Source organism: Pteropus vampyrus, unplaced genomic scaffold (assembly GCF_000151845.1).
Source record: "Pteropus vampyrus isolate Shadow unplaced genomic scaffold, Pvam_2.0 Scaffold233, whole genome shotgun sequence".
Classification (NCBI taxonomy): Eukaryota; Metazoa; Chordata; class Mammalia; order Chiroptera; family Pteropodidae; genus Pteropus; species Pteropus vampyrus.
In genome coordinates this window covers 1,307,399-1,331,898 of record NW_011889014.1, presented here as the reverse complement: position 1 = coordinate 1,331,898, position 24,500 = coordinate 1,307,399, and the positions used below count along the sequence as shown (strand labels likewise).

At 46.3% G+C, this 24,500-nt stretch overlaps 2 protein-coding genes across 2 annotated transcripts in view; one reads left to right on the top strand and one right to left on the bottom strand.

The window, feature by feature from the left end:
- Positions 1 to 22,986, bottom strand: part of TIAM1 (T cell lymphoma invasion and metastasis 1) — a 348,762-nt gene extending 325,776 nt beyond the window's left edge. Inside the window, exon 1 of the mRNA XM_023519721.1 lies at positions 22,854 to 22,986. The gene's annotated coding sequence lies outside the window, so the exon portion shown is untranslated. The remainder of the gene's footprint in view (positions 1 to 22,853) is intronic.
- A 196-nt stretch (positions 22,987 to 23,182) lies between these two features.
- On the top strand, positions 23,183 to 23,522 carry LOC111728850. The gene is given in 3 exon segments (XM_023519720.1): positions 23,183 to 23,381; positions 23,383 to 23,478; positions 23,481 to 23,522. Coding segments are annotated over 3 exon segments (282 nt in total). The 5' UTR covers positions 23,183 to 23,237.
- The last annotated feature ends 978 nt before the right edge of the window (positions 23,523 to 24,500 follow it).

The window sequence follows — 24,500 nt, the reverse complement described above, 5'->3', positions numbered from 1 at the left end:
CAGTCCATTTAGACTAAACCCAGAGAAGGAAGCTATCTGTAAGTGTATCTTTCCTACTGGCAAATGGATTTCCTTTCAGGCAGTGTAAGACCTCAGGGGTCAGGGCTACCTGCCCAGTTCAGGCCAGAAAGAAACAAAAGAAACGAATCAGGTCACCCATCCAGCATCAATCTTCTCCCCAAAATAGTTCGTCCTCACATGCAGAAAATGACAGGCATTGCAAAGCAGCTGTACAGACGTGTGTTTATAAACTTAACAGGCTATAACCCTCCAACCTAGTGAAGACTCGACCCTTCTGTGGCCCCTGTCACGGTTTCACGCACCGCCATCGTGGACGTCACATCGTTTACTGGTCACCATCTTTACTTAAGCAAGGACCTCTCATGCTTTTATAACGCCCCCTGCAAGCGTTTATTTACTCTATCATTCGGGAGGGCAAGGAGAGAACTTGGCATTCAAACAACCATATCGGGAAACTCAGATGTGAACTTATGTCCTGTCTTGGCCACGCAAAGCCCGATATAGCCATTATTCTCCCAGTTCTTGTCTAGTGTCACTGCCATCTCCCAGGGCAACCTCACCTCATAGTGTCTCTTCTGAACTCATATTGACAAGGTTTGGAATACGACCTATACTTATTGCAAGGATAGCTAACGTTTTTATCCAGCTGAAGTTCATTCCTCAGCAAAGTTCTTTATACCCAACATCTCTTTAACCTTATTGCCCCGTTTTAAAGATAAGAAGGTTGAGGCTGAGAAATTAAGCACCTTGGCCGAGACTGCCCAGAGACTTGAACAGAGATCTAACTTCAAAAGTCCCTGCTCTTCACCCTCAAGGTGATCCTGTCTCCCACCGGGAAAAGGTAGTTGTTCAGACTGGTTGAATGGAAGCCAGCTCAGAGCACTAAAGCATGTTTGTATAATTATGAAGCCCCTAGGAAGAGGCAGGGCCACGAAGGCTGGAGATCCATAACTCTATAAACTGTGGGGTAGCCCAGAGATGGACTGTATGAGCCCTCCTGCTGGACGCACACCCAGAAGCAACGTGTGTCCTGATCCACACTGAGGAGGCAGCTGGCCCCACCAGCTGGTCAGCTGCTTTTCCAAGTCCCAGAACCAACCTCCAAGATCCTGGACCCCTGGCCACCCTAGGGGTTCAGAGCCAAAAGAAATGGAAGCAGACGGGCAAATGATTTTAGAGGGACACACTTCTTTCGTATCTGTTCACCTTTAAGGCAAAGCCTTATAAACACAGAGTATGGGACTGGCTTTATTCCTGAGTAATAAATTTGGGGGTTAAAAAAAAAAAAATACATGATTACTACTGACTATTAAGAACAAGAAACAGGACTTAACAGTTCTGGCTTCAAGTCAATCACAGCACCACTGACTTACACCCCACAGTGCACACTCTCATAGCTAATTTCTCTCCAGATGGCAGCTTGTACTTTTCCAGGCAGAATCTCATCTCTCCAAGCCTCGCCTCACCTACCTTTCTACAGCTCTTTGTGTTTTCTCAACGTCCTCTGTGTCCAGAAGGCTTTGCAACACCTCCAAATTTACTGCCACCTACAGAATTAATTAGCGGACTGTTTACTCCCCCTGCACTGTTTGGAATATCTTAAGAAAAACAAGGCCTCCATTGGTCTGTGGGTAGGTACTCCACCCTGGGCCTCCATCCAATCAGCTCCCTGGTGGAAAAGTGTTTGCCCAGCTCCAACCCCGGGTCTGGCCCTTGTCCAAGTCAAGTCTGCGCAGTGAGCCAGCCGTTGGGTACCACGTGAGGGCCTTCCGCCTCTGGGGCCGCCTTAGTGAGAGGAGGCTGTGCAGAAGAGAGGGCAGAGGTAATCAAATAAAAAAAATAAGTGGCATTCAGTTATAGCAAGGCTTTCCTGCGGAACGAAAGGGTACAGAAGGGCCAGCTGAACACACGCTTTTCAGGACTTCTCCGTGTGACCCATACTTTAGAAGGAAAAAAGTATAGGATGAAATGGAGGGAAGAGATAGTGAAAGAAATAGAGACAGAAGGACGAGAGGGAAAGGAGGGCAAGAGAGAGAGAAAGAGAAAATTCTGCTGTTTTTTTATTTTCATTAACCACTAACTTTATCAATTAAACACAACCCGAATATTATGCCTTTTATGTTCAACAATGCAGTAGTTAACGAAATAAAACGAGATCTGTCATTACAAGGATTTGGGGATCCACCAGGGGAAACAAGCCAGCAACCAACAGCGAGGGCAACAGCGAGCAATGCAAACAGGCACGTCGCCCCCCATTCCCCACGGGGACTGTCCCAAGACCCCAGTGGATGCCTGGAACCGAGTATATTATCCAACCCTGTGTACACTGTGTTTTTCCTATACATACACACCTAGGATGAAGTTTAATTTACCCATTACGGTACAGTAAGAGATTAACAACAACTAATAATAAAAGAACAACAATACATTGTAATAAAGTTATACGAATGGCTCTAGGGCCATTATTAAGTAAAATAAGGGTCACGAGCACAAACACCACATACCGAGAAGGTCAATCTGATAACCAAGGGGGCTGCTGAGTGACTAACCGGCAGGGAGCATCTACCGCCTGGAGCCGCTGGACCAAGGGATGATGATTCACATGCCCGGTGGGACGGAGCAGGATGGTGTAAGAAATCACGACGCTACTCAGAAGCCGCACACTGGTTAAAACTTACGAATCGCTTATTTCTGGACTTGTCCATCTAATATTTTCAGATCGCGATGACCGCCAGGAACCAAAACCACAGGAAGCAAAACCGCACTGCGGGTGAGGAGCCGCTGCTGCCGTTCATTCTACAGAGCCGCCCAAGGGTGCCAGGGCTGACGGAGTATCCTGGCTACGCAGCAGGCGTGAAGATGACGCAGAAACCTCCCAGGGGACCAGCTGAAACCGGGCACCATCTCGGACGCCCACACCCTAACAGGCCCGCACGGACGGATCCCACTGTGGATACGACAAGCCGACAGGTCGCATCTCGTGCCGGCGTACCGCTCTCCCCTCCTTTACTGTTCCTGATCAGTTTCCTAAATTATTGCGAGGCCTCATGCCTACTCTTACCTCCTTATCCGTAAGCATTTAAAAGGGAGTCAAGCGGCTAAACACGCAGTGCTGTTATTATTCATCATAGGTGCCGGTATGGTGTCCACCTGATCGGCTAAACGTGCCTCAGTTAATTTTGTTGTAGAGGAAATTCCTGTCTTTCCGGGGCGCTAGTTAGGGAAATTCAGTTTTGATAAGTCACTCACGCTTCCCCTTGGCATTCTTCCCACACCCCGACTTCAAACATGGGGGGAGGGGTGTGAAATAAGAGATAATGCACCCACTCTAGCAGATTATCCCAGGAAAATAGTGAACAGTCGTTCTCTAGGCCAGAACTATCCAGTAAAAACATTAACATAACTTTAAATTTTCGAGTAGCTACATTTCAAAAAAGTAAACAGGATAAATTATATTTAATAACCTACTTTCTTCAACCTTGTATATTACTTCAACATATAATCAATTTAAAAATTATTAAGAGGTATCTTACGTTCTTCCCTTTCTTACTAAGTCTTTGAAATCTGGTCTGTAGTTTACGCTTACAGCACATCCTAACTCAGGCCAGTCATGTTTCAAGGGTTCAATGGCCACATGTGGTCAAGGTCACCACAGTGGGCAGTACAGTTATAGACCCTCTGATAGTGATGTGGGGCCAGGAGAAAATGAGGTTAGAAAAGAATCTCCGAAGTACGAGGGATTCCTGATCTCGTAAATGCCCAATTCCGCAACGCACTGAGCTGTCCTTCCACATGTCCCCTTCAAGGACAAACATGTCCTTTGGTCTTTGGGAAATAGCTGTCTGGAATCAGAAGACCCTCTCCAAGGTCCCTGAGTTTCAGATCCAAAACCCTAATATCCGCAGTATAATGGAAAACACAAAATATTTACTGAGTACCTTCCAGGCACAAGAAACCACGCTAGATGCTGTAACAAACATGTCCAAACTCAGGATTAACTTCTAAGCCCAAGAGCCGGCCAGAGATCTTCTTCTTTTGTAGATCTTCATGCCTTATTAAAAGGTCATTAAACTTCAGGGTCCGCATTGAAAGAGCAAGCATGTTTAACTACAGGAAACTGAGACCCTGAGTTCATGGCCTACCCTGTTCTAACCAAAGAATACAAAATCAGCACATAAGAATCTTAATTTCTGCCTGCCCATCACTGAGGCTTTACTGCACCAAGGATCCTAAAAGAATAATCATCGTTAGGGTATTTGCAGGACTTGACATTCTCCTCAGGGTCCTTGTTGCTCTAAGTTGATCCAGGAAGATCTTGTTAACCCAGTTGTTTCTCATATCATCTTAAAACTGAAGCATATTTAAATTAGCTCTGATTCCGTAAAATTCACAGAAGGTATGGACACCAAGCTTTGCAGAGCTTTGTGGGAAGATGGCCCTATTTGAGACACCGGAGTTGTAAATGAACCTGGCCTGCCCATCTAAAGATCCAGGCTATCAGACCCCTTCGGAACTTCAGGATGGCAGCGAGTTCCTTTAACTGTCAAGTCAGCTGGAAGGCTGGTTCTCCACCCATGGGAATATAAAAGCCCCCAACACAAGTGTTTTCCGCTGACAGGAGACTCTGAGGTCCAGCCGTGGCACAATCTGACACTCGGGAGGATGCTCAGCTCATTACTTGTTCTTTTCCTGAGCAAGCACCCAACTGAAGGCCTATGGGGTGCCAGCTCCAAGCGCCAGGAATGGGGATGATCGAGTTCTAGAAGGGGCTTGCCATCAAGAATTGCAGGGCCTCGAGGCAGAGAGGCACACATCCAGAGTCATAAAAGATGGTAGGTTTTTGATGCCGAGAGAGAAGGTCCCACTGGAAGACTTTCTAGAGATGATGGTGCCTGTGTTGAGCCTTAAGTAATAAGCCAGAATAGACCAGAAGGGGAGAAAATGCAGCTCAGCAAAGGGGTGTTGGGGCGACACTTCTTGAGCTCTTACCAGGTACCAGGCCCGCTGGGGAATTAACCCATTTACTCCTCACAACAGCCCTACCAGGCAGTTACTACCATCACCCCCATTAGACAGATGAGAAAACCGAGGTGAAGATCAAGGTAATAAACTGTTCAAGGTCATTCTCTTAGTAAGCGGCCAAGCGGACAGTGCGAACCAGGCTCTCCTCCCCCTACACCCCTGTGCCTGCACAGGTGGGAGCTCATCGTGTTTCTGAATTTGTGAGTGAAGGCTGCAACTGGAAGCATCTTGGAGGCCTGGAAGGTCATTCAAATGCAACGGCCTTTGAATGTAGCACGCTGTGAGGACAGCAGTGGCCCACTGGAACCCAGAAGACCCATCCGCATGCATCAAATTGAGTCATACTTGGTGCTCTTCGATCCAAACACAGCCGCCCCGCTGGCAGCTGCCAACCTACGTCCACATCGAGGCTGAGTGGGCAAGGCGGAGGTGAGTGACAGGTGAGGAGGAAAAGGAGGAGCAGGGACAGAAGCCACACCAGAAAGCTTGGACTTTATCTAATTAACAACGAGGCATCTCTGCCAGTTCAAAAGCAGGAAAGACACGATCAGACGAGTTTGAAAGGGATCTCTGCCCTCCACGGGGGAGAGGAGAAGATGAGATGTCAGGGGTTCGGGGAGAGAGGGCGAGGGGAGTGAGTGTATTAGTTTCCTGGGGCTGCTATAACGAAGTACCACACACTGGGTGGCTTAAAACAACAGAAATGTATGGTCTCACAGTTCTGGAGGTTAGAAGTCCAATGTGAAGGTGTCGGCAGGGCTACGCTCCCTCAGGAGGCTCTGGGAGAAAATCCTTCCTTGTCTCTTCCAGCTTCTGGCAGTTCCCCGCAATCCACAGCTTGTAGTTACATCACTCCGATTGCTGCCTCCATCATCACAGCCTTATCCTGTGGTGCCTGCATCTCCCAATCTGAAATTGTCAGATTTAGGGCCCACCCCAACCCAGTATGAGCTCCTCTTAACGAATTACATCTGCAAAGACCCTATTTCTAAATAAGGTCATGTGAGTTTGGGGCGGACACTGCTCAACCCACAACATGGAGCCTGAATGAGGAAGGAGGTAGTAGGAAGAAGCGGGGAGACTGAGGGAAGTTAGATACCAAGGCACAGAACAGGGGGAATGGGGTGCTATTTATTGAAAAAGGAAAGTTCAAAAATTAGAATACACACCTGTATTTATATAAATCCATACTGCAAGGATCCACAAGGAACAAAGTGGTTACCTTTGTTCTTTGGGTATAGAAAGTGGGTATAGTGGGTATAGAAAGAATGGGGTACACAGGGTTGGGGGGAGAGCAACACTTCTTCCTGCATACTTTATTATATAGTTTATATCTTGAAAGTATGTAAAGGCAAAACTTATAGGAAAAAAAAACAACTTAGAATTCTATTGTCATCAAGTACAAAAATCAATCAGCGTGTTAGAAATCAAGACTGGCTGCCCTTAGTGGGTGCGGGCAAGAGGGGGGGACAGGGAAGGGTTCCGGGGTCTCAGCATGTTCTGGTTGTGGATCTGAGTGCTCGTTACACGGGTGTGTTTGTAAGAATTCATCGAACAAGACACTTACGATAATGCATGCCTTTCTGTATGCTAGTTATATTTCAATTTACTTTTTTAAATAAACGCGCGTGCACGCACACACACACACACACACACACACACACACACAATATGGATAAAAAGCTTCCTATCTGCAAAATGGAGATACCGTAGCCTGTCTACAGCCACGCTGTCGATAATTCTAAGGGAGATGACACGGAACACTGTCACCGTGCAAGTTTAATATCATGAACTTCACAGAACAAGTCCATGTAACACGTTTTAAAAAGATCATCCTTTTTTCCTTAAAAAAAAAAATGTGCGTAAAGCAACGTTTGGATTAGTGCTATCTTTGCTTCAGAGGAGGCTGGGCCCCCATTGTCAAAGGCTGAAATCTTAGCTGCAGCCGAGGGGAGGGAGGGGTCCCCAAAAATATTTTTATGTTTTTCTCACTGAAACAAAACACCGAAAATAGATTTTCCACAAGAAGTGGCAGGAGGAGGGGCAGCCTGTCTTAGCCTAACAGCCTGTACACGTCGTCACGGCACGGCCGCTTGTTCCAGCCACCTCCATCCCTCCCTGTAATGGAAACACCAGATTTAAACAGGTGTCATAACAGTAAAAGGGCCCCATAAATGGGAAGCCCAGAAGGCGTTGCAGGGCTGGACAGCTGGTGGGAAAGTGAGGGTTACAGACCTAAGTGGTCCCCAGACTTCCGGAGTCTGGTACACTTCGCCTCACACACACTTAAACATCCATTTGCCTCCACGAGCACACACACACCACATATATAAAACCTCTCAACAGGAAATTTCTTCCATTCTTAAATGGCGTTACCTAAATAAAATACCCTTGACCGAGGGCTCTGGGCTATTGGATCGCGTTAAATAGAGGAGAAGAGAGAACGGGTTAGTTATATTTGACGATAAACAGTCTGCTCAGTCCAGCAGGGTCCTGTGAGCACAGGGGGCCGCTCAGCAGACCGAGAAGGGGGCGGGGAACGCATGGCCTTGAAAGAGGCAGACTACTGGGGAGCGGGGAGCCAAGCCCAGCCCCCACAACCACCCGGCCACTGCCGTCCGCCGATGAATGAATGGGTGGGTCCACGAAATCCGCCCTGTGTGGCCTTGCGTGTCATCCGCTCCCCGACTTTCTCATTTGCGAAATGGGACAACAATATCCATCTGGCAAGGAATTTTTAATGATAACGTGTAAAGGAACAAAGATGCCCAGCACAAAGAGAGGATCTATAAAAGGTAGCCAGTGTAACGGTGATCATCATAAACACCATGCATAAAAGTATTGGTAACTCCTCAGTCGTTGCCCCCAAAAAAGTATATAAAGTGAAGGACAGCATTGGATCTGCAAATCTCCCTAATTCTCCAAAAACAGTTCAATTAGAAAAGTGTACGAGGGGCTAAACTCTATGACACGGAAAATGAAAACAGGTGGGAAGATGGGTAAAAAACTGAATTATCTTCCTGTTTTAGTTTCCCGTGGCCGCCAAAACAAACTACCACAACCCAAGTGGCTTAAACAACAGAAATTTATTTTCTCAGTTCTGGATGCTGAAATTCTGAAATCAAGGTGTTGGCAGGTTGGTTTCTCCTGAGGCCTCTCTCCTTGGCTTGCAGATGGTCACCTTCTCGCTTGTCCTCACACGGCCTTCCCTCTGTGCTCCAGCATCCCTGACGTCTGTGCATGTGTCCGAATGTCTTATGAGGACACCAGTCAGATTGGACGAGGGCCCAATCTAAGGACCTCATTTTAACCCATCTCAAAATACAGTCACATTCTGAGGTACTGGAGGTCACGGCCTCAACATATGAGTTTTGGGGGACACAATTCAGCCCATAACACTTTCCTACGCCAAAATTTTTCTGAAATGCGGATTTGGGTGTTTACACAATGAAAAGATCCATGTGACAGGAAGGACAGATGAAGGAGCAGGGTAGTTCTGCTTGAAAAGTGCTACTAGAGTCGGGAGCACGATGGCCAGCACACGTGGCTATGGGCGAGCAGTGACTTTGTGTCCACAGAAGGCAGCGTCGGCATCCGTGCAAGGCAGACGCCCATTCCCTGCCGGCAGCAACTTGTAACAACTCACGTGCCCAAGCAAGGACGAGGCTGTCTGTCCCGCATCAGCCTCTCCAGACTGCCTCTCCTCCCTTCCTTTGATGTTCACACGTATCTCATGTGATCCCTTCACCCTAGTAGTGGGTACTCTGTGGCATTACTCCACAGAGGGGACAGAGAGGGCCAGCCTCCGAAAGGACAAGGGACTTGGCTAATCCCAGTCAGTGCCAGGACTGGAACCCGGACTCCTGGGCTCTGGGTCTTCTGTGCTAACCTTGGCTCCATGATGAGAACTGCATCAAAGGCTCAGGTGACATTTCTCTGCCAAGGTGTCACAGAGAAGAGTGCTGGGTCGGAAGGGCCTTATCAATCCTTCCTACTCTAAAATCCCATCTAGAGGCAACCCCAGTATCAGGGCAGGGACAGGTATGGATAGACCCCTGAGAAATGACTCTAGAGGGTAAAGTCAGCCTCCTTGACTCCAACCACAATCCAACCCTATGACATTCTGGAAAAGGCAAAACTAAGGAGATGTGAAAAGATCACCGGTTGCCAGAGTTTGCAGGGGCGGAGAGATGAACGGGTGAACACAGAGGGCTGTTGGGGCAGCGAAATCTATTCTGTATGATACTGTAATGGTGGACACATGTCCACAAACCCACAGAATGTACCACACCAAACATGAACCCTAATGTATCCTATGGACTCTGGGTGATGATGTGTCTATCAATGTAGATTCATCAATTGTAACGAACGTTCCACTCTGATGGGAGGTTGTTGGTAATGGGGAGGCTGTGCCCGTGGGAGACAGAGTGTATGGGAACTCTGAGCTTTCTGCTCAAAAAAGTCTATTAACCAAAACAAACAAACAAACAAAAACAGCCACCACAGGTCACCTACAACCATTTCACCAGCCCACGTATCAGAACTCTTAATGTTGCATCCCATCCACCTTTTAAACTTTTGGTTCATAAAATCAAAGACATGATACTGGAAGCTAGAAAGGCCCTTAGACACAATCTGCTTCAATCTCCTGGTTCCACAGATGAGGAATCCAAATAAAATTGTTTCTTATTTGTCTTGTTCTGGGACATGTTAAGGATTTAAGAGATAAGCCAATGATACCGTTTTGTAAAAGCTCGAAACAATGTTCAAAATAATAAACACAAAAAGTTCAGAAAAGACAGCAAAGAAAGAGATTCAATTAGCATCAACAAAACAAAATTAAATGATTAAGACCCAGTACTGGGTAGTCTGTGGTAAATCTGACGTATCTAGGAACCGATCAAGACTTTTGGAAGGCAGTTTGGTGATTCAAATCAAGAGCCCTTTTTTTAAATGCCATCGTTAATGCAGATAATACATTTTGAGAATTTAGCCTGAGAAAAATAAACTTCAAAAGAATCTTAAGATAGTTATAAAAAATACAACACAAATATTCAATTACGGGAGGATGGTTAAGCAAATGGTCACATCGCTGGAATATGTGACCACCATAAATGATGACAGGTATGCGGACAGCATGGCTACTTTATAGATGTTGATGATGTAATGTTACATAAAAAGAAACAAAATACAAACTTGTATCTATGCAAGAGTTACAAATATGTAAAAAGCGCATGGAAAATATGGATGAGAAAGAACAGAGAAAACCAAAAGTAACTAATGAGTTCCCATAGCAGGAATGTAGGAGAATGTCTTCTTTTAAATGTACTCGATTGTTCTTAAATAATCATGGAGTAAATAAAAATACATTTTAGAGAGTAAGCTGGTCCATTTGCAGCACAAAGTCCCTTTAGATGCCACAGGCTTACCCAGCTCGACCTGCTCTCCCCACCCAGCAAAATAGTTTGGCAATGCCAAAGCAGAGGCCTGGACCCTTACCCAATCTCAATCAGCAATATTGAGATTTCACTTTCCCTAGAACCAGTCACCTTTTATCCCTTCCTCTGAGGTCACGTGCAAGGAATGCCAGTCTCTTAACCCTGCCCCCTCCACGTGCTACCAGCCATCTTCCAAGCCACCTTCCTCCACGAACAACCCCCTCACACTTTGTCTCACGCCCTGCTTGTACTGGAGGACAGTCCTGCCTCCCAACCAAATTGCATTCTCCTGAAATCACAGAACTCTGGTCTGTCACTATTTTTCTACCTGCCCGACCACCTTAGGATCCTCCATGATTGTCTAACCAGACTTTCGGTATCCAGGCATGAAATCTCCCTTGTCCATCTGCAGGGTGGTCCTGAGCTGCTGAGCCCCAACCCCCCATGACCCTCAACAAAGTCCAGGTCTGGAAGAGCCCACCTCGAAATCAAAGGCATGAAATCAAAGGCATGTCGGTACAATGCTCTTGGATTTTTTTTGTTTGGTTGGTTTTTTGTTTTTTTGTTTTTTTGTTTTTTTGCTTTGCTTTCTCGTTTGTTTACTTGCTGGTTCCAAACCATTTGCCTGGCTGTTTGCTCACTAAAGGTTTGTAGCCTCCCAAAACTCATTTGGTGAAGCCCCAATCCCCAGTGTGATGGTATTTGGAGGTGTGGCCTATGGGAGATAATTAGATTTATATGAGGTCATGATGGAGGACCCACATGATGCAATTAATGCCCTGATAAAAAGAAGACAAGATTCGAGATCTCTGTGCGTACACCAAGGAAAGGCCACATGAGCATGTGACCAGGAAGGGGTCTCTCACCAAGAACTCAAGTTTTCAGGAACCCTGATCTCGAGACTTCCAGCCTCCAGAACTGTGAGAAATAAATGTTTGCTGTTTAATCCACCCAGTCTCTGATATTTAGTTACAGCATCCCGAACTAACTAAGACACCCACTCAACCATCTTCTCCCTCAGAGTGCATGCTGCCTACTTTTGGCTCCTGCTACACCATCAGATTCATCCTGGCTGAAGATTGCTCCCTAGCAGCTAAATGACACATTCCTCTTGCCGTGAGTCCTTAGGGAATTGACCTACTCTACTGCCTTTTTTACCTTAGGCTTCTCATCCCTGAACTACCATCCTCCACAGCCCACCATCTTGGCATTGACCTGCGCACCAAGCATATATACTGACTGCTGATGCTGTCAGCCAGATGCAAGTTCATCCTAATATACATCGACTCATCCACAGTGGTGCCATGGGCAAAGCCAAGATAAATTTGTCTGAGACCCTGCCATCAAAAGAGTCTGCAGTCTAGGAAAAGAATTCGCTGAGACACAAGACAGACTATGCTAACACATCTAAAAGAGCCGTCACACATTAGGACATCAAGGAAACTGCCTGAAGACGGCTGATTTCAACCAGACCTGGAAGAACAGATAGAATTTGATGAGCAAACATGGAAATAGTCCAGGTCTAGAGACAATGTGAGCACAAAATTGGAAAGAGACTAGGATACATCCCAGAGCAAAAGGGACTCCTGTTTCACCGGCTCAAAGTATCTGAGAAAGTCCTGGGAAATGAAATGGCAAAGCAGGGCTGGGACCAGAGGGCTAGATAGAGCCTTTGAAAGTTTAAAATGCATGGTGACATATGAGCTAAACTTTAGAAAAATGGAATCTCTTAGCAGTAAGTACACATCCATACTACACATACTTGTTGATTTCAACAGGTAGTCAGTGGAGCAGTTGGACAGTCCTATGCACTGAACTGTGTCCCCAAAAAAGATATGTTTAAGTCCTAACCCCTAGTACCTATGAATGTGACCTTAATAGGTCTTTGCAAACATCATCCATTTAAAATGAGGTCATATGGGATTAGGGTGGGCTTTGCATCCAATAGCTGTTATCCTTATAAGAGAAAGGAGGAGATTTAGAAAGAGACAATCACTAGAGAAGAAGCCATGTGGAAGAGGCTGTGACTGGATACTGTCACACAAGCACGGAAATTGCTGAGGCCAGCAAAACTAGAAGAGGCAAGAAGATTCTTCTCTAGAGCCTTCAGAGAGAGCACAGCCCTGCCAAGACACCTTGATTTTAGACTTCTGGCATCTAAAACTATGAGACAATAAATTTCTATTGTCTGAGACCATCCAGTTTGACATACCTTTTATAGCAGCCCATCCAGTTTGACATACCTTTTATAGGAAACTAACAGACATGAATTAAGCTTGACTTGAATATCATCAATGCTTTAAGGACCTTCAGAGAAAGTGGGATAGTTCATGAACAAGGCAGCGATCGATCCTAAAGAAAAACGGAGGTCATGAAGCACAACCAGGACTGGAACTGCAGACGTTAAGACAACTATTTAAGGAGAACAGGCGTATAAAGGGAGGGATGCAGTCAACCCTCCAAAGTCAACAACTTTCCAGGACTGAGGGTCTTAGTTCAATCCTTGCCTGAAAGGATCCAGCAACAACGGGGCTAATCCTTCCATTGATATTTAATCGCTGGGCTTCTGTGGGCTTTCTCCTATGTGTTCATTCAGCCAGAATCCACGTATTCTTTATTCTTCCCATGGTCCTGATGGTTGAGAGGAGCACTTTGCTATTAATCCCCACGCATAAGTGGATTACAAAACAAAAAAACATATGACTTGAAAAACTTAAGTCACCACCTACCCAAAGATGAATATGCATTTAATTAATTCAATGTTTCTGATTATAAAAGTAACCACCATTTGTAAAACCTTTCAAAGTTAAAGAAATTTTTGCCTAAGAACATAAAAAGCCCTCTTAATCTCAACACTATAAGACATTTATTGTTGGTATTTTGGCTATATTTACCATTAGTACCTGATATAATTAAGAGAAACACTTTCTAATCAAAGCAATAAACTCTGAAGATGAGATATTTCAGAAGAATCACCCAGACAAAGAAAATGAGGGGGCAAGGGGGAAGAAAACACAGAATACCTGAAGAAAAATGAAGAAAATGGCCCAGGTAGGTAATCAAAGGCCATTAACCATTTCAACACTGCTAGAGGTGAGAGAAATTTTATTCAAATCAAAGGAGGAAATTCAAAGATATGAATCTCATAGCATCTCTAATGCAGTTGCAATAACACTCAGGGTATTACACTATTAAACTTAACTCGTGCCCTAATTAAGCTCTTCATTCCAGAATTCCACAAAATAACTTTTCCAAGCTAGAAAAACTGTACCTGAATATTTCCTAGAAAGATTTCCATTTTCTCTCAAATTGTGGTTTTCTAGTAACCATAACACAGCAACCAACTCCACATCTTATGCACTTGGAACAGTCGCCCCAAATTCCCATTAACAACCTATGGGCCGGGCCTCAGAATGTCAGAGGGGCTGACGCCACATGATATAAAAAAGATAAAGTCCAGCTCTACACTGCTAGTGGCTAGTTGCTAGGAGGCCCACAAATTCACTTTTCCTGCCTTGGATGGGATTCAGAACTGCTGTATCACAGGCTGAGAAGACAAGGATTGTTGCAATTAAAATTCAGAGCCTGTCCCTGGGGAATAACTTTAGCCCTTCGCACCCTAAAAAGCTACTTTAACTGGTCTTGGTTAAAAAATGGGCCACTCATGTGGGTCCCTAATCTTTGGCAAGGAGACTCGAAATTCCTATGCTAACCTGCAACTTTGGCTAATAAGGTCCACCTGGTTTTGACCTCATTTCCTTGAGAAAGAGGAGGTCATGACACAGGTTCCTACAAACCTTTTTCTTTAAGGTAATTTGCATAGTTTGCTACAATTGTTTAGGGTTCACAGGACCCAGGCTGCAGGGAGATTCGATCCCCAACTTAGTTACTATTTTAGAAAAAAAGAAAAAGAAAAAATCCACAGAGTGAATTTTGTTAATCTATTTTTAAATAATTAAATTGTTAGGTTATGCAGTTAAGTGAAAACCATAGTTATGAGGTGTTAATTTTTTAAACTACGATGAGATATTAAAGTTCAACTGATGTAATTGTAGAATTGAAATGTTAATTCCTCATCGAGATAATTACTCTCACATTCATAAAACTTTTCTAAAATGTCACAGTAGATCTTGCACTGAACTTGGAAGCATTTTTTCCTGAAAACGGTTTTAATGCCCAATAAACTGCTTAAGAAGAATAACATTACAATGAGCAGCCTGCACATATTTTTTCCTCCCATAATAATATTAACCACAGCAGTTTTGAGGGCTAAGGATGAGCCTTTCATGATACAGTCATTAGCAATATCCTGAAGTCAGTAACTGGTGAGGTTGCTCAAACACTGAGAAGCCCAAAACATCTGAATGATCCAATTTTAAAAAACTTTTTATCCTAAAAAAGGTATTTTATATAGCTAAATAATAACCAAAAATTTTCTAAAACCAAAATAATCCAATGCCTCAGATAATTGATTATTAATCTGACAGCTCACTTCCAAATATCTGGAAAACAAAAACAGCTTTCCTAAGAAATTTAAATATGTGATCTCTGATAGTATTTGTGTCTTTTGAATGTAGGGTTCTCGATCGGCATTATTGACTATGGACCAGATAATTCTTAGTCTGGGGGACCGCTCTGCTTGTTGCAGGATATTAGCAACACCCCACAAGCCTCTATCAGCCAGATACCAAGTATCTCCTTGTATCTAAATAGATGCCAGTATTACCTCCCCTGTGTGACAACCAAAAAAGTCTCTAGTCATTGCCAAATGTCCCCTGTGAGCAAATCTGACCCCAGTTAAGAACCTCTGTCCTAATATAACATACCAAAAAATACTACCCAGCAGAAATTTAACATTGAAAAGTTGATACCCAAAGATAGCTCACTTTCAAATTATTTTGCAAATATTTCTTTTATGTAGCTTTGGTAAACAAATGAGTCATTCACACGGTTGTTTAAGTAAACAAAGTATTGCTCTTTTTTTTTTAATGTGAAATCAAAGCTTTAAAATAAAATATTTTCGGGGTCTCTTTGCTCAATCTATAACCTAATTAAGTCATGCAAATAGTACTACAGAAAAGAAAATGTAAAACTAGTGTACAACATCACTATGGAGTGAAGAGTATTCACAGAATCATAACTGAGCAAACATTCTTTGCTGATTTTCAGCATTTAAAAAGCAAACAATATACAAAGGACACCATCAGAAAAGTGAAATGACAACCTATAGAATGGAGAAAATATCTGCAAATCATATATCTGATAAAGGACTTTTATCTAGAATACATTAAAATATTCTCACAATTTGATAAACAGACAAAAAAAACAAACCCAATTAAGAAAAAGGCAAAAGGTCTGAACAGACATTTCTCCAAAGAAAATACACAATTAGCCAATGAGCACATGCAATATAATGATGCTCGACATCATTATTTATCAGGAAAATGCAAATCAGAATCATAAGGAGAGACCACCTCTCACCCACGATAACTAGAATTCAAAAGACAGATCAGAACAAATGTTGGCAAGGATGTGGGGAAAGTGAAATCCTCATACACTGCTGATGGGAAGGTAAAATGGTACAACCACTTTGGAAAACAATCCGGCAGGTCCTCAGAAAGTTAAAATACAATGATCACATGACCTAGCAGTTCTACTCCTAAGATGACCCATGAAAGCATTACGCCAAGTGAAAAAAGACAATGGCGGAAGACCACATATTATATGATTCCATTTACATGTAATGGCCAAAATAGGTACACGTTTAGAGGCAGAAAGTAAACAGACCTGCGGTTACCAGGGGCTAGGAGAGGGGTGGGGAAGGGAAGGGAATGATAATGGGTACAGGGTTTCTTTTGAGGATGGTGAAAATATTCTAAAGTTGATTATGGTGATGGCAACTCAACTCTGTAAATATACCAAAACCCACTAAATTATGCACTTTAATTTTAAATTTAAATTTGTATGGTATACAAATTATATCTTCATAAAGCTATTATAAAAACAACCTATAGCAAGGCACAGAATTCTGAATCATGCTTACAGAACAGAATCTTATCAACATGAGCCCTGACAGCTGACAGAAGCTGGGGGCAAAACAGGGAGGCGGGTTGGAAAATAAAAGATAGAACAGGACATCGATGTTCTCATTGTACAAAGGGGAGGTTAAAAGTCACTGTTGTCGGCTGATGGAACTAAATTAGGGTAATATAATAAGTAAGTAATATAAAGTCTGGAGAATAATCAATATATGAACTATAAATACAATCATCAAAAAGCTAGAGAATGAAGGAAGGGGGTGAGAGGCAATAACTAAGCTAAATGATCACTTATCACAACAGGAAGTCGACACATAAAAGTGGTATATGTTATCTAGAGACATTAAGACAACCACCAGAACAATTTCAAATGAAACGAACAAAGGTGATTGTTTCTGCAGAGTACAAGAGTGGGTGGGAATAAAGCACGACCAGGACAGAAGACTCTTGCTTCTCCTGACTAGCTCATCTGTTCTATGAGTTTGTTAATACCATATGGAATTATTACTTTGCACTTTCTTTTTAGAATCGAATCAAACTTGGCATTACCTGAGTTGAAAAATTTGCATGAAATGAGAATATAGAAGTCATGGAAAATATTAAAGTGGATCATCATCCAAATGAAATTGTGACAAGTATATTGGAGCAAAATTGACTCGAGCGTTATTGCCAAAGACTGCATCCCTATTAAGGCCGCTTGGAAATGCATGGTAGAGACTTAAGACAGAGACACGTACACAGCCCCACCCTATGTATGGCAGACGGTAAGGGTCGTCATAGGAAGTCAAAGTTTCAGCACGGCAAGAACATTCAAGAGTCCTAATAACCTTGGGATCCAAATGGTATTTTAAATGAAAGAAAGTCTACATGGCATTCTCCCCACTCAGCGGGCCCCGGGTTAAACACACTTTAAAAACTAAAAGGTGGAAGACAGAGGCCGTTCACCAGAGCACAGCAGTGTGCCATCAGGAAAGAACCACCGCAGTTTTTTAAAATATAATCAGGGTTATTACTCTGACACATGGGACTCGGGATTCTGGGCAGCCCTATTGGGCACTTCTGAGAATGGCAGGTGGTAGCACTAATATTACACCAGGCAACGGGCACGACCAGGAGGTCTTGGGTGCCCCAGGGAGCTCAGACCTCTCAGGTGTGGAAAGGCGCCCTGTGGTCATCAGAAGCCGGGAGGCTACAGCACACTGAAGAACTCGCCCTCCGTGTTCTTGCTCTTTCCAAAGATATCCTTGTGTCAGGTGAGGAGATGGAGATGCACATTTTGCAAAAGAGATAAAAACGAACACGTTAACCTCAGTTAGTTGGGTCGGGATCCGAAGAAATTTGGAGGTGGCCAGGCTGGAAACTCTCCCCACAAAAAGCTAAGGAGGCCCCCAATGTGGTGAGAGAAAGGGGAGGCAAAGCAGAGCCCCTTCTCAGTGCCCTTCAGACTCAGCCGACACACATCAGGCCCACCTCCATCCCCTGTTCTGAGGAGCACTGGGTGAGAAATGCCATCCACTGCACTTCCAGCGACCAGACCCATGACTCACCTGACCTGCCCTGGTGTGGCGTGGTGAGGGGGAATGCTGACCTGGTGAATTCCAGGGCTTATTATCACCTCTGCAAAGAGCAGAGGAAACCAGGCCAGGAGGGCAGGCGTGCAGCCTTGCAAAGTCACTTTCTTTCTGCAGGATGTCCTGTCTCCTCCACGGCCATAGAGAACAACATCTGGTACCTTTAAAGAAAAGCCTCTGAATCCCCATAGCCTGATCTCCAATCCTACTCCAAGTCGAGTTTCCAATTACACTTTCCTCACATACCTGCAGACTAATCCTTTGGTCCTTAATAAAATCATGCTCTGTGGGGGTCTAGAAGCTGGAATAAAATGATACCAGTATCTTCTTATTAAACCAAAAACACTGCCCCATTCTTCTATTTCTCTTCTTTCATGAATTCAAAGTGGCCCCGGCCAGAAAATATGAGATGCCTTTCTTAGTATACTTCAGTTTTGCTGGGGTAAGCAGGGAGGCTCCAAAATGCTAGGACCCCCCCTCACCCAACTATACTAAAGTGTCCTTTTATGGAAAGAAACTTTGTGACAGCATCAAGACTCAAAGGGCCTTGGCCCATCCTGAAACTAAGGATGCTCTCAGCTGTAAGAACCGTCCTCCCACTGGATTCCTGGCTGAATCATCACTCTTTGTTTCATGTCCTTTGAATACACACAATTGATCTGCTCTTACTAAGACACCAGCATTGTGATCCCCTCCGCTTCTGCTACCCTTTCAATGAACTGAGACCCTCACTGCAGAATGCGAGTCTCTCAGCTCAGCCTCCGCCCAGCTAGGCAGGACCCTCTTCACCTAGCCAAGGAGCTCCAAAGTCTTCTAGAAGAAACTTGCGCAAGCACTTGCAGAATTTCTCCATGCCCGCAGTCTAGGCCTTTATGAATTTCTTAATGAGGTCTCCTGAGACCACAGGAACAGTGAAAGTCTTATGCTGCAGGGGTGTGGAGGGAGGTGCAGGAGGCTGGAAAGGGGATGGAAGGAGAAAGCTCGCCTAACTATTAATATCTTGTACCCTTTACACTGGAGCACTGTTTTAGTTTCAAAACACTCTGTTCCTGGATGAGTACTGCTTTATTTTTGAGTGCCTCCGTTATTTAAGAATAATTTAAAAAAAAAAAATCTTTAAAAATTAGTGATTTGGCTTACACTGATGAGAGATCTTTTTTTTTTTTTTTAACACAGGAGTTATTACTTACATAAAACTGAATATTTAAAGATGAAATGACCACAAGTTGGGAATTGTGAAAAACAGGAAAATTTTGCTAGGGCCTTGCAAATGTTTTTTTCTGGTCCTATACTGGCGGGGAGAGGGGGATAGATAGAGACACACTATGAAATATGCACTCTGTTTTCTTCAGGAAGGAACTTGGATATGCATGTACGCAGGTAGACACACACACACCTGTGAAACAGTGTTTTAGATACAAGCATCCAAACGACTGCAGACACAGCGAATAAGGATCTTTCTGAACCACAAGCCTGAGCTTGTGCAGTTCAAGAATTCCACAGGACTCTGTACAAAGCCCACAGGGACCGAGTTCTGTCTCTGCCATCACTAACATCTGGCCAAAGCTTCAGTGTGATTCCTGTGCTCTTACCTGCTCTTCTCATTTGGAAAAGCATAGGTTTGAAGCTCTCCTTCCTGCTGCCTCACAAAATGCTTCTCCTTCAGACAGTAAGCTCCTTACCGTAAGGAGTGTTAACATGCACACCTGGGCCACCTTCCCAGGGAACTGCTGCCCTGATGCTCCAGAACGCCTGGGGTTCCTGGGGTTCCATTAGCTCACCAGAACCACAAGGATTTGGGGGGCAGGAGTTGGTGGAGTGGCAGGAGACAGGACCAGGGCGGCCTTTCCTTTCAGGTTTAGAGGGGGAGGGAAGACAGGGGATCTGGGAGAGAGAACTGCAGAGAGAAAGAGGAAGTCTTTGTTCTAGCTCTTTGGATGAGCATTAGAGCGGAGTTAAATTGTCAGCTAATGAGATTTCCTAACCACGTGCTCTCTTTCAAGTCTAGGCCCCCAACTGATTTGTTCCCCAGACAGCAGCAGGGGGCAAGGCTGCCTCTAGCGTCCCTAAGGGCCAGAGAATTCCCAGAACAAGTGCAGACAGGACTGGAATTATTTCTGGGAATGGAGCTCAAAGTTGGCCACCAAATACACTGACATCTCCCAATAACACTACAGGCTCCACAGCCTGCAAGGATCGGCCTCCACTTGGGGTGACCGAGGCAGGTCCAGGGAGGCAGAGGCATAGAGGGAGTATCTCTGTGAGCTTCTGTTACCACTGGACAGACTGCAAGTCCCTCTCCTAGTTTTTGTTTTTGTTTGTTTGTTTGTGTATTTTGGCCAGTAAAGGCCTCTAGAGTCTACATTCAAAGGATATGTTATCAGACCCGGCTCGGTAATTTGCCCCAACGGGCAAAGGGGTGCTGAAACAAGCATTTTTTCTTTTTCAATAACATCTTATTCTGTAGGCGAGCCTGAGATTGTCTTTTTTAAACTATTTATCTGATTATGGGTTGTTGAGTTTTTCATGCTTTTTTTTCCCTATACGAAAGTGGCTCTCTTTGCACTGCAGAGCTGAGGAAAAACAAGTCAAAACACATTGACAGCATTTTGAAGCTATTCAGTGAAATCAATTATCTTCTACCTTCCCTAGTCAACAGCTTCCTCCTTAGGTTTATTTCTCCTCTATTCAATGATAATTACTTAGCAACTTCCGTGTTTACCACTCAAAGACAATCTCCCTGGAGGAGTTTTTTACCACTGGGTACAAAAGAGCATATTCTAGAAACCAGAGATTTACCAAACTTCTGCTACAAGGCACAGCTCAGATTTCACTTCTACCAGGAAGTGTTCCCTCCTGGCCTCCAGGTATCTCTTTGTTCAAACCTCCCTCCATCCGGGCATTAATCACTTTGCACAGCGGCTATTGGTTCTCCGGCAACTGCTTCCCACCTGGCGGACTTTTCCTCCTCCACCCAGGCCTGGACCTCAGCATGGCCTTAGGGAAGAAGGAAGAAGAAACAACTAAAACCTAAAGGGAATTCAAACAGAAAAAGGATCTGTAAGCGATTAGTTAAGTACAGTACAGTTCAACCTGAGCCCTGTTTGGAGCTGAAAACAGCACTCGTGAACGCTTTTTAAATAAAACAGGAGCTGGGAGAGTGGAGAACTGCAGAAAGGGGAAGAGACATGGGCATCCTCTACAATAAGAGTACCTCTGACAGGAAAACCACGTTATTCCAAAGAGGTTCGTATGTGGCAGGCACTGTCCTAAGCAGCTAATTTATATTGTCGTTTTAAACCCCACCTCCCCACCCCCAGATGGGAATACTCATACCCACTTTCCAGACTCGGAAATTGAGAGGCAGGGAGATTAAACAGCTCTGCCTGGATCACCCAGTTTGTAAGTGACACTGAGCAGGTATTGGAACTTGGGTTTGACCTCAGCGCCCAAGCTCTCAGCCTCTATTCCAACTCAAGCAAAGTGTGAGCCAAGTCAGCACACGTGGGTAACCCGATCCGGACCGCTCAGACTCAGCGGAGCCCCAGCCGCTCTGCGGGGCCGCGTGGGTACCACCTAAGCGGACACGGATTGGCCAGCGTCCCCAAGGGCTCGCGCGCGTCCTTCAGGACTTGCCAGCACTCAGGAAAAGGCAGACTCGGATCAACCTGGACTAGTCAGGCAGCAAGGCTAGAGGATGCTACTGGTAAAGAGATGAACTTGGCTCGTCTTCCCCACGACAGCCGCCAATCTGAGAGGGACCCGGGCCGGGACACGGCGCCTCTGGGTGCAAGGAGACTGGGCGCGAAGGCGCCGCCTGGGTGTCTTTTCCCTGCAGCATCTGGCCAGGAGGTCGGGGGAGGAGGCGTCTCCTGACAGCACGCACCAACTTCTCCAGGCTCGGAGGGGGCGCGCAGCAGCGGCCGGGGCCCGGGGGAGCACAGCGCGCAGCTCTCGCCCAATGACGAGGTCTGTAAACAAAAGCGGGCCCCACACGGGTCCCCCGCGGGGCCGTAAGCCGCACAGCGGCTTCAGAGCCACCGAACCCGTGAGAGGGCGAGGCAGGATCTGGATCGAGCGCGGGGACCCAACACACAGCCCCCTGGGACCCCACGCCCTGACCAGTCATTGTCTGCGCGCCCGGAGAATGCCGCTTTAAATGCCTCCTCCCAGATCACCCTTGGGTCCCCGGCCCTGTGTGCCGACCCCCGGACAGTGCTCCTCGTGTGTCGGGCTGCGAGCGCGGCACGGATCGCCAAGGCGAGCGCCCAGGCAGCGTCGCCGAAAACCCAGGCCTGGAGGTGCCCAAGTCAGGGACAGAGACACACACAGACACGCACGCACACGCACGCCCTCCCCGAAGTTGATAAAAATCAGCCGACAAATACAAAGTGCCGCTGCCGCTGCAAGTCAGCGCTGACCTCCTGCTACCGGGAAGACCGAATGCTAAAGCCTGGACACTGTCACTTCCATTCGGCGCCCGACACCTGGGCGCCGCGGGCTCGTCTCCCTCCTTACCGTTCCAGCGAGAGATGTCTCCTCTTGCCTCCTCTCGCCAGCTCCCCACCTCCCGTGTGTGAACACGAAAACAATACGAGTAAAGCCCAATCAGGGGGAGCTAGGACCCGCCGGGAGCCCTAGTGTGCGGGAGACGGGGGTCGGGATGTGCCCGTCACGGGTAGAGTAGCCGCGAGCATCCTCACCGCGGTTCTTCGAGGTGGCTCCGGCCAGCCGTCGCGCGCCCCGAGGCCCGCGGTACTCACCCGCAACGCTCGTCCCGGATCTCCGGGACGGGGACAATGCGGGAACGCCGAAATTCCCGGGCTGCGGGTACCGAGGCGAAAGCCGTGCTGCAGAGCTGCGCGCCGGTCGGCGGCGGCGCTGCTGGGCTTCGCCGCGCTCCGGCCCGCTCGCCGTCTGCCAATCGGAGCTGTCAGGCGGCCTCCGCTGGCGGCCTCGGGGGCGGGGCCAAGAGAGGCCGTGGGAAACCGCGCTCTGATTGGACCGCTTGACAATCGCTCCGCCTCCGACTGGCCAATCAGAAACAGCAGATACAGGAGCGGGGCGTTCGGAGTTGGCCTGGAGAGTGACAACAGCAGCACGCTGGGTACCCGAGCTGCTTCGGTCCCCTGTGCGCTGCTAGAGGGATGTGGGCGCCGCGCACTCCTGGGCTGCCTTCCCACAAGGCTCCGGCGGTGCGGCCCGGGGAGAGCGAGGGAAGGCAGAGGAGGCGCGGCTGGCCAGAGAACGGCGAGGGAGCCCCTAACAAAGCAGCTTTGGGAGGGCCGAATGGCCTCCGCCTCCTCCAGCAATAGGCCTGCGAAGCTGCCTGTCACCCTGCATAGGTGGAGGTGGCCAATGACGTACAAAGAAGGAGCTCGAGTTGGCGCGCGCGCGCGCGGCTCGACATCAGTGGGATTGGTCGAAGGTAAAGGATTTTCCTGCCACCTAAGGCAGAAAAGAAAGGGAACGGAAGCGGAGGAGGGAAGAGTCGAAAAACGTACCTGTAACACGTGGTCTGGCTTGGGAGGCGTGTGCCTGGCTCTAGGGGGAGACAAGAACTTTTTTACGAGAGGAAAAAGACCCTAATGTAATCCCCCCTGTGGATGCTGGGGGATGTTAGTGCTAGCCAGGCTCCAGGTAGAACACGGTAGCCTTACCTGAATCCTGGAGAGACCAGTATTCACCGGGTTAACTCACCTTGCCAGCAAGTAAACTTGAAATCATAGCTTGGGGCGCAGACCTCACATTCATCTTACTGGGCAGAGTACGTGATTCTGGCAAGGTTCACACAGTCGCCCCTGTAAAATCCAGAAACGATGTTTGCCCTTCGCCTTTCGCGAGGTGGCAAGGGACGCGGAAACTCGGACACTGACATAAAGCTCTTCCCCACACCCAGCCAGCGATTCCCCCTCACCCAAGAGCTTGGGACTTCAACATTTAGAACAAAGGCGGGGATGGATATTCATTACAACCTGATTCGGTGGACCCGTTCACCCCCGAGAGGGTAGGAAGACTTGAGCTCCTGGGGTTATCTGGTTGAAAACAAAAGGAAACTCAAAACGAATTGCCTGTGTCACAGAGAGAAATCTAAACTGGAAAACTAAGTATCCTTGACTTCTCCTTCCGCCTTCCCCCCTCTATTCTTGCCTAACTCCCAAATCCATGCCCTTTCCCCATCCTCTCACCTGAACTGACATCAAAGACCTCCCATGTCTTTCAACTCCAGGCCTTGCCTCCTGAAATCGACTGTACCTTTTGCCTAGTCATCCTTCTAAACAAAAAAATATTTTGCTGTCTCACCTCTGGGTCTCTTCCCTTTGCCCAGAACATCCCAACCCCTAAACTTTCCCTTCACTTGACTAATTTCCTCCCATTCTTCAGAAACCAGCTTCGCAGTCAATGCATTC